The following is a 10,987-nucleotide window of genomic DNA, read 5'->3' on the forward strand; positions in this document are numbered from 1 at the left end:
GTGAGTGAGTGAGTGAGTGAGTGAGTGAGTGAGTGAGTGAGTGAGTGAGTGAGTGAGTGAGTGAGTGAGTGAGTGAGTGAGTGAGTGAGTGAGTGAGTGAGTGAGTGAGTGAATCTCAGTGATGTGCTCAGAGTTTCTCACATGTCTCCTCACAGAGTCGTTCTTTGATTCTCGGCGCTGACAGCATCTCTAATGAGAATCCGGAACATTTAATATTCTGTTTTAAAACTAATTCTGCTCATAAGTCAGTCCTATTGGACTCACATCAAATTTCTGACATCTGTGATATTATATAAATGAGCCTCAAGAATTAATCAGACCAGTGATAGAAAGTCAGTCATCACTAGTACTAAAGTCATGTTTATTTATTCAGTAAAGATGCTTCACACTACTGTACATCTGTTGTTTGCAGATCTAAGAATACAGTGCTCTTCATGGCATCATGAGTTTAGGATACAAAAACTATTATATTCCATCATAGTCCTGTTAAGAACCGTGTTCAGACTGTGATTGCGGAGCCGTCAGTGTGTCTGATCTGCTGATGTGTTTTATTTGTGCTCAGGAGACTGTCGAGTAACAGTCATCTAGTCGATGCGCTTTCTCTCTCTGTGTCTAACAGTAGTTTCATGTTAGGATATTTGATTTATGAACTGATTTACATTTTTAGTCAGTTATTAGTACCAGCATATATTTTAAAAGTAACTCTTGTTTCTGCTGATGTATTTATATTCAGCACAATATGTATCTGAATTTACTGCAAACACACACCTACACACACACACACACACACACACACACACACACACACACACACACACACACACACACACACACACTGGCTGCGGCAATGGCCGTATGATGAATTGCAGGTCAGTTAAAGTCTCCAGTGACCTTCAAGCACTCTGTGTTCTATTTAGATAGGCGTGTGTGTGTGTGTGTGTGTGTGTGTGTAGACGAGAGATTTGTTGTAATCTCTTCTGTGGTCTACAGTAACAGGTCTGCTGCAGGGCAGATGTCAAACTTTAAACTCCATTAGAGAAACACAAACTGACAGCCGCAAGATTTCAAACGCTGATATTTGAATGTGAGTGTTTACACACTCCTGCCGCCACTCGCTTTCTACAGTCTCCTTCAGCTGAGACGCAAAGGTCTGATTACCATCACACAGCCTGAGAGTGTGTGTGTCTGTGAGTGTGTGTGTGTGTGTCCTTGTCCTCTGGGTTTGTTTTCTTGAAGCAAACATTTTAGATTGAAAATGAATAAGTAACCCATGAGCAAATAAACCTCACTAAACGAGTGTTCCTTCATCAGCACTGGAGGATGAGTGATGGCATCTTCAGATCCCTAATATTTCATTATCGATATTGAAATCTAAACGACAGTCTAAATGAGTGAAAAGAGCCACTTGTAATTTTTTCAGTGATTCTCACATCCCTATGACTGTTTGTGCGTCCAGTCCCATAGTGCATCTGTCAGGGCCGCGGTGACCTTCGAGTGTTTCTCTCCGCAGCTCGTGTTTGCTGGTGTTTATTGACACGTTTGCTTGTAATCAGATGATGTCGTGCTGGTCACAATTGAATTAGAGCAGCAGCCTGATCTGAATACAGCAGCGCTGACCTCTGGCCGAATCCTCACAGTAAATACAGTATTATGCTCTTGTGTGTGTCTGGACTGGAGCTTCTGCTGCAGAAACACACACACACTGGATAGCAGGAGCACTGATAACACTGAACATGCTGTTTTATCTCATCCAGTACTGCCCACATTTGCACATTTATTGAACATATCTCTGCTGACCAAACCTAAACTCTTAAGTGGGTCTTAACTGCTTTCAGATAATCAGGTTACGCAGGTTATTCTGGCACGTAGATCAACCGCTGATTTTCAGTTTCATTCATTTCTTAACACTTAGGTCTCTTTTTTTTTTTAAACTCTAAACCAAAACACTTCATACAGTCTCACATCAAGTCATTTTTCATCACACCAGCAAAGGTTTTCACCCAACAAATACACTCTATCACTCATAAAACAATGAGCTAAAAACAGCTCAAATCTCACACTGTGTGCTTCTGTAAATGTCTTTATAAAGCAGGAGTGTTTCTCGTTTTCATTACAGCACAGCATTATTCCTCAGTTTTGTAGAAATGAGAATGAAGTTGAAAAACTAACGCTGTGTAGGTGTTCAGCTGCATCCAGTAGTTTTAGGAGTATTTCGTTCTTTAGATTTGTAATTGTCACAGGCAGGGTGTTCTAGAGATCAGACAGGATGACGAAGATGAAGATATTTAATGACTTGACAACAGGAAATCCAGACAGGGTAGACATCAACATTCACAATAACCGACAAACTAGAATACAAGAGACAGGAACTGATATAGGGCAGATAACGAGGGGCAGACAGGTGAGCACAATGAGGTGATTAACTAATAATGAGAACAGGAACAACCAAATAAGGACACAGAGGGAGAAACTACAATCAACAGTCCACAGGGGTGTGACAGTAATGTATTTCACGCTGGTATTTCTGTAGGAATGCGTCAGATTTCTGTCTGGTTGAGTTTAGTGTTGAACTGGTTTGTGACGAGCGTGTGAAGTGTTGAGTTTTGGAGTGAGATCAGAGTTGATGTCATTTGAAAGGTGTTTTCACTGAATGTATTTTGTGGCAAAGCGATGATAAATGATCACACAGAAGCTGTTAGACGAGTTTTAATAAAACTGACCCGAGTGTTGAGAAACAGAGTCTAGAGATTGTGGAAACTGGTCACCAGCTGCTCTCAACTCTCACTTTATTGTTTTTCACTGGTGTATTTTGGGTTTTATAGTCACTTTAGATTCACTTTGACCTTCTCATCTTCTGCTGTCATCTTCAAGCTGGTCCTTCCAGAGATAATCATCCGTCTGTGCAGTTATGAATGTGAGGCTGTAATATTCTCCAGCTGAAGTCGTTTTAATCACAGATAGAAGCTGCTGCGTGTTGGATGAACATGATGAATCCTCTGCATCTACTCCAGCATGTTTAATAATGCAGCGCACCGCTGTGTGTGCGCTTTCTAAATTCATTCAAATGTTTTGTTGTAGCTCATGCTGCTGTCTGATGCTAAAGGCCTTCTGAGCACAGAATCCTGCGCGGCGAGACTTCAGAAGGCCGAGGATAAATCACAGCTGGTTCCTGAGCCAGAAAACTCTCTGTTTGTCCTGATTCTTCTTCGCACTGGAATCAGAGAAACTTAATGTGGCCGTTAAAGAATCGAGCGCGGCTGTGATATATGACTCCCTTCATCATTTATAGGAGTGATGTCACCATCATTAGCTGATGCTAAATGACGTCCAGTCGTCCCTGCAGTCCTCCGCCGACGGCTTTCTGATGCTCCTCTGCTGAATATCGTGACACTCGCCGCAGTTTAAACTTCATCCGCGTAACCGGCGTGCTGTTGTCCAATAAAATGAATGGACTATTCCGTCTAACAATCCAAACCCTGGCATTAGCATATATCTGCCATTAGCATACATTAGACTGAGTCTCTTTTAATGCAGATTCTGGCAGTAAACCACACAAAATGCAGAAGTTATTACTGCAGTTCTCGCACCTTGAGGCGAGAGCAGTGCGTGGAGAAGAAGCAGTTCAGCGGGGAGTGTTTTAGGAATAATTATGCACGGCTTGAATTATTCAGTTCTAGGAAAGACCTGGAATATGAACTCCACGCCGACTCATTTTCTTGGCACAAAGATTTTTGTTAAACTGGATTTTCAGAAGTCTCTAAAGTACTGGAACTGAGCGCATATTTAGATGCATGTAATAAAGTTAGCAAGACGGCGCGGAATCTTTGAGGAGCTGCTCACACACACACACACACACTCACTCACACTCTCACTCACACTCACACTCACACTCTCACACACACACTCACTCTCACACACACTCACACTCACACTCACTCACACACACAGACAGACAGACACACACACACACACACACACACACCCAGAGCTGCAGAGATTCTGTCTCTAGTCTGAACACACACATTGTTTGTGTACAAACTCTGACATGACAGGAGTGTAGAAATACAGTCCAGAAGGATTTCAGATATTCAGCTGTAGTGTGATGTGTGTGTTATCTGCTTAGTGCCTAATGTAAATGTGTGTTGTGTTCCCTGGGATCTGGATCTTTTCTGAAAGATCATAATTTTGGTTTTATTCAGGTTTCTCTCTCTCTCTCTCTCTCATATACAGCCTTCCAGTTTTGTCAGAGCAATGGAGGGTGAAATGGAGCATCATACACATTTTTTATTCGTCCACCTGGATGTTTTCCACCAAATACAGCTTTCTGTTTTGTTTTTCTTTCGTTCTTGACTCTAGCAGTGATATTTGAGTTGGTCTGATGTGTATATATATACAGGTATATAAAGCTGGATTTAACCGAAGGAATCTGTGTTGTCTTTTATGTTCTGCTGTTTCAGGAGAAACCCATTGAGAGTGTTGTTTGTTGCATCCTCTGCATGCTTTGGTTTAGCACGTGATTCTCTAAATGAATTATGCAAATCAGAAACCAGTACAAAGACACCTAAAAAGTTAGTGCAAAATGCAGTTTGCATGGCGCATTTCCCAAACCTGCAGGCTGAGAAAATCGATTTTGTGGTTTTATTATGTGAAGAAATGTTGGATTGAGTGCTCCAAAACCAAACACTTAAACAAGAGTTATAGAATCATTTTCTGACCAGATATAAATATGTTGGCATCAGTGTTGTTTATCTAAAAAGTACAGTTTGAGGGGCTTGTGCACACACACACACACACACACACACACACTCACACGCGGGTGTCACAGAGAGGCAGTGAGGAGTGTGTCTGAGGGGCTGTATATTTGTGTCTGATGGACACACATGCAGTGCTGGTCTCATTATTTGCTGAAGCTGTTAAACTGTGTGTGTGAGGCAGCAGCTCTAATTGGCCTCACAAACACACACTGAGCTGCTGGTCATATTGAATGTCAATCATGCGGCACTGTCAGCACTGCGCTAACACATTCAGCACTTATCCTACAGTGCTCAAGAGCTCTTCACACTCTCACACACACACACATTATCCACCATTTACCTTTGATCTGTTTGCTGCTGAATACAGCCTGAAGTGTGTGATGTTATGCATTCTCACATCTACACTGTGTGTGTGTGTGTGTGTGTGAGAGAGCGAGAGAGAGAGAGAGAGAGAGAGTGTGTGAGAGAGAGAGCACACAGTCAAGCAGTGGCTCATCTCTATGGTTTTTATGCAGGAATAGACAGATTATTTCTATTTAAAGAAATAATAATAATAATGATGCAGATAAAATGCTCCAGCAATGGTAGTTAAATAAATGAGTAAAAGCAATATACATCATTCAGTAAGATTAAAAATATGATATTGTTTGTATTTTATTGAGTGAAGGCGAGTATGTGGAGTGTTCTGAACTGTGTCTCCTGTGAAGGGGCTTCGCATCAGTGTGTGGGTTTGTTCAGCAGAGGCCGGGGTTTACTAGCTGTGCTAAAGCACTACATTCTCCTTTAGAAGATAATCTAACAAAACCTGCAAAAGAAAAATCATAATGTGAAAACTTATGCTTTGTTTCGTGGTTTGGGTTAGTCTGTTGTCATTTTGATTCGCTTCGTATACAAACAACAGGAGCCTGTGATGCGTCCTCCTCATTCAGATGCGCGCACAGAGCGGGCTGTTGTCGTGACAACCGATAACGGGACTCTCGTGAAGGGGGCAGCAGAGCGCTAGTGTAGCGAGAGAGAGGCAGTTTCCTCAGTTCATCTCGCGCGCCTTGCCGCTTCAGTCTCCGTTTGTTCCCGCGGATCTCTCGCGCTCTTCATCTCTTCACTGTGTTTCTCTGTGGATTGTCCTGTGGAGATGTTCGTGTGCGGACGCACATCGTTCCGTCAGCTGCAGGCGTGTGTTTTCCGACTGCTGTGCTTTATTCCCACAGGATTCCCGGTGATCAGCGTGGACAGCCAGAGATCCACCGACAACATCACCATCAGACAGGGAGACACCGCCGTGATCCGGTAAGACGAGAACTTTCCTTCCTCAACTAACTCCCGCGTGTCCTTCATCCCTCAGCCTCCTCCTCCTCCTCATCAGCACCACTGCGGGAGAACCGCATCCGTCACTGCTTCATCGAGTAACACTCGTCGGATCAGATGAGCAGATTAATACTCCGACCGCGCTCATCTGATTAGCATAAACTGAATGATCTGACTGCATCTGATCAGACGAGTTTGAGTCTCTGTTAATATGCTGAAGTTTGCGGGGTTTTCACAGGTGTGTTATTTCTGTTACGATGTTTCTGGGTTCATCTTCATGATCTCATATGATGTGAGATGGTCTCAGGAGCAGATGAGCTTTGCTGGTTGCATTATTAAATAGATTGACTGTCGTTTCAAGTCTGATTTCTGGACTGATGCTGATGTGTGTTTGATGCTCAGGGTTTCACATGAGCTGCTGTAAACTGACCTCATCTTCATCTTTTGCTTTGTCCCTCAGTCAGATTACTAGCAGACATCACACCCAACACTTTCTCTTCATCATCATTACAGCAGAGCTCAGAAACTCATTCAGATTAATCAGAGCCGCACACAGACCTGATTAGATGAGATGTGTTTCAGTTCTGAGCTGCAGTGATGCTGATTGGCTGTGAAGTGCAGCGGGTCACTTTGTGTTTAATATTAGTGAACATGAGCGTGTTTTTCTCCCGGTTTAGCGCGTGAACACGAGCCCAATCCTCCATGTTCTCAGCCGCAGTTCAAACTCTTGAAGTGGTTTTCGTTTGGATGCCTGACACACACACACACATGCACATGCATGCACACACACACACACACACACACATGCACACACACACACACACCACTCTCACACTCACACACACACACACACACACACTCACACACACACATACACTCTCTCACACACACACACACGCACACACACATACACATTTGATCTTCTCACTGTCTTCAGACACACAGGAGTGAGATGCTCTCATTCATAAATCAGTCGTAGCTGGATGCGCATGCGGCTGATTCTGATTGAAGTGCAGAGGCTGTGTTTGGACTCGAGGTTTAGATTGAGTTTTAGAGGCTCTTCCAGTGTAATGATGTGCTCGCTAACAGCATTAGAGCCGAGCTTCAGCTGCTTCTGCTTCAGGAGACTCGTTCAGACATCAGCAGCACCAGAGCCCTGAACTGTGTTTGAGGCCGTTCCGCTCGTATTTCTTTCTCCTCGTTCATGGTTTTGAGGATGAGGGCACGTCGTCTAACATCTGCTCATGTTGAATCTTCTGCCAGTTTTAATATCAACAAAAAAGATAAGGGTCTTACCACCATAATGTATTAAATTAAATTAATTTAATTTGTTATCATAACCGCATAATTCTAGGATTAGTGTGACGTTATTATTTGCATTCAGCATGTAGCCAGCCGCTAGTATCGTGGTGTCAGAAACAGGACCATTTGCTGTGTATTAATGGAGCAGAAGATGCCGTTTTCACAGCTTGACAGCTTAAATCAGAGCGATAGGTTAAGATAAAGCTCCCTGTAGTCTTAAAGGCTTTTCTCACTGTTTAACCCATGAGCACTCAAGCAAAACTAGACAATTTCACAGAGAAATATTATAAATTAATTCAATCATCTGTTTAATAAAAGATGCAATGAAGCACTCACAAGATGGAAAAAGGGAATATCTCAGCACTGTAATGCTGAAGTATTCATATTAGCATGCAGAAATGTAAAATATAAAGCAGAGATTCCCAATCAAGGCTTTCGGCAAGTTATTAGTCCTTTCATTTCGTCATCGTTTATTCAGCTCTAATGCAGTAGTGTTTTCGTTCTTCCGTGAAATGTTTTTCTGGCTTGATAGAGGATTGTTTACAGAGGCACAATATGATGGGAAAGCCTGGGTTGCCCGTCTTCTCAAAGGAAGCAGCGAGTCCGAACAGGATGTGATTATCTGCAGCACTTCCTGTGAAGAGCTCGGTCCTTCAGGGCCACCAGGATTAATTAGCAAAGCTGTTTATCACGTTCCACCAACAATAGGACATACAGCGCTTTTTGTTTATGCCATTCTGCAGTGTATTTGACAGATATCATGTTTACTGCTTATTAAATGATAGCAGCTATCTGGGGCATTGGCGTCTAATTTGCGACCCGTGATTCTGGGCCTGTGATTTGCTGCTCTTTATATCTGAGGTGTGAAGTTCCCCTCCAGTGTTCAGGGCCATTTTCCCACAATGCTGTAATTTTAATTGGTTTTTAACACTCCTGGCATCGGTGCTGGCTGCAGGCTGCGTCTCCGTACGAGAAGAGTCATTGTTGGTTTATTAAAACATCCTCTTCAGTGAAAGCATTACTCCGAGTAAATGATCACTTCTGTGACAGTAACAGCACACGTCTGCGCTATTTTAGAAAGACAGCGTTTGAGCGAGAGTGAGATTGTGGAGTGCTCGGTTTTTCCCCTGACTCGCGTGTTTTCACCTCACCTTCTCGCTGATTAGCCGTTAGCACTAGCATCAACACACCGTCTGTCCACTTCTCCGGCGTGACGGGAGATTGTCGTTCAGGTCGCAGCGATGTTTACCCTCAGAGAACATCTCTGCGGTTTAGGGATCCAGCAACTAATGAATATGATCGATTACAAACGATAATGAACCAGTCTGATTATCGATTATCTGCATCTGAGCGCTGTGCGCAGAACTTTACAGTAGTGAACAATGCATTTCAATGGATAAAACGCGTATGACATACAGTAGGGTGACCATATTTTAGTTTTCCAAAAAGAGGACAGTGTGGGGCGGGGTTCGTGGGCGGGGCTTCGCCTAATGTAGCATTCGTAACGTATATGTAGCAAGGCTTTTTTTGTTTGTTTGCTTGTTTTGTTTTTAGAATAAATAAAAAGTAAACAAGTAGACAGAATAGAAAAATAATAGGAAATGCTACTGTCAGAGGGTCATTTTTAGATAAAAATAAAACAAGTCAATAGAACAGAAAACGAATAGATAATGCCTGTGTTAGAAGGTCATTATTTATAATAAATAAAAATAAATTAAGTAGAAAGAATAGAGAATGCTAGTGTTAAAGGCTCTTTTCTTTTTTAATAAAACAAGTAGTTAGAATAGAAATAGAATAGAGAGTGCTAGAGTTAGAGGGTCAAATGAAGATGGAACAGATGTGTTTTTAGTCGATCCTTGAAGATTGCTAAGGACTCAGCTGCTGGGATTGAGTTGGGCAGGTTATTCCACCAGGAGGGAACATTTAATGTAAACTATACAAATATACAATAAGGTAAAATGTAAAAAAATATATACAAAAATATATAAGTAGCCCAATTCTGTGGAAAAAACTTGGCAACCCTACATCCAACAAGAGCTGCAGGAGTCAGCTTTGACTGATCACAGGTCGAGAATAAGGTGAGCGAAACACGTTGCGGGAGCAGGTGTCAGTGGTCAGAGATTCAGCGGGAGCGGGATTAAGAAAACAGCCGAAACCCGGACATTTTGGGCAATTTAGAAATCCCGGCTGGACGCATTTTGTAGGTCCAAAAAGAGGACATGTCCGGGGAAAAGAGGACGTATGGTCACCCTACATACAGCAGAAGACACAGGAACCCAAGCTGCCATAAACAGGAGAATGCTTTAAATTTAGCGCTTCAAACAAACTCATGATCATGCCGTTTAACACGCCTTGCCCTGACAGACACGTGTGCTGTTTAAAGCATTTGAGACAAGTTTTCCAGGCTAGTCCTGAAAGCTAGCACGTCTCTGTGAACGTCACAGATTCACTTAACGAGCGCATGCATGTTAAACAGACGGAGCGCGACACAATAGAGCACAATAGTTCTGATGCAAATTCATTTCGCTAAAATATTTCTAGTGAAACCTTAAACGTTTGTTTAAAATTCTACATGTAACACAAGTAGGGCTGGTCCGAATACCATTTTTTGAGCTTCGAAGCTTCGGTAGTAATCAACACAGAATATTCGAAGCTTCGGAGGGAGGGGGCTGAACATATTCTTCTCTCTAATAAAGGCAGGAATCTCTGTGTGTCTGTCTGTCTGTTTGCATTTTTATTATGTCGAGAACCGTTCATCCAGTCGACTTCACGCGTGGCGGGTGTGTAGCTGTGGGAGTGGGAGTGGGAGTGCAGTGTCGCATTTTGGTGCAATATGGACACACGACACGTTCAGAATTAATAAACTTTTAATAAACTACAGAACAGCGCGAGCCGGAAGCGGCACGCCTCTCTATTCATTGAGCATGCAGGGCTTACATGCTCCAAGAACGGACACTGCACTAGTGATACAAAACACACAGGTCTGTTAAGAGCAATGCTTTTAATATAGACAAATTATTATTAGGCTGGGCTACTGTACGTTTTTTATGACTGCCGTATTCGCAAGTATTTTCCAAGCAAATTAAGTGCACGTTTTTATCATGTGTAAAATTACTGATTAACATGGCAGATAAAAGCAGCTCGTTTTTTTACACCAACAATATACTATAGGCTACTACTTACAGAACTTTTAAGTAAAATTTACTGATTTTTCAAACTTGATGTGCTGTTGTGGTAGGCCAGTTTCAAATCGCATATTTGGCACACTAGAGCCCTGCATTTCAGCCCAGACTTTTTTACACCCCTCGGGCTGGGCTTCGGGACAATTTTCACGTCATAGTTCAGACGCGGGCCGGGCCTCGGGCCTGTTTTAGGCTTCTCCTAATTTTTATATTTTAGACATCCATCAATTAGTGATGAATTGCCGCGCTGGTGGAAACAACACAAGACAGTGCTACCGCGACTGTCAAGAGCGGCTAGACAGTGTTTATTGTCCTGCAGCAGCAGTATGTGTTAGGGATGCTCCGATCCGCCTTTTTCACCTCCGATACCGATTCCGATACCTAGGGTTCAGTATTGGCCGATACCGATCCGATACCTAGGGTTCAGTATTGGCCGATACCGAT

The 10,987-nt window shown here is 42.7% G+C and overlaps 1 protein-coding gene across 2 annotated transcripts in view; it reads left to right on the plus strand.

The window, feature by feature from the left end:
• lsamp (limbic system associated membrane protein) overlaps positions 1-10,987 on the plus strand; it is a 181,229-nt gene that overhangs the window by 94,465 nt on the left and 75,777 nt on the right. For both annotated transcript variants that reach the window (XM_016471433.1, XM_016471351.1), the window contains one exon: positions 5,963-6,041. In XM_016471433.1, coding sequence (XP_016326919.1) covers positions 5,963-6,041 — 79 coding nt within the window. The remainder of the gene's footprint in view (positions 1-5,962; positions 6,042-10,987) is intronic.

Source organism: Sinocyclocheilus anshuiensis, unplaced genomic scaffold (assembly GCF_001515605.1).
Source record: "Sinocyclocheilus anshuiensis isolate Anshui unplaced genomic scaffold, SAMN03320099.WGS_v1.1 scaffold173, whole genome shotgun sequence".
In the NCBI taxonomy this organism is placed as follows: Eukaryota; Metazoa; Chordata; class Actinopteri; order Cypriniformes; family Cyprinidae; genus Sinocyclocheilus; species Sinocyclocheilus anshuiensis.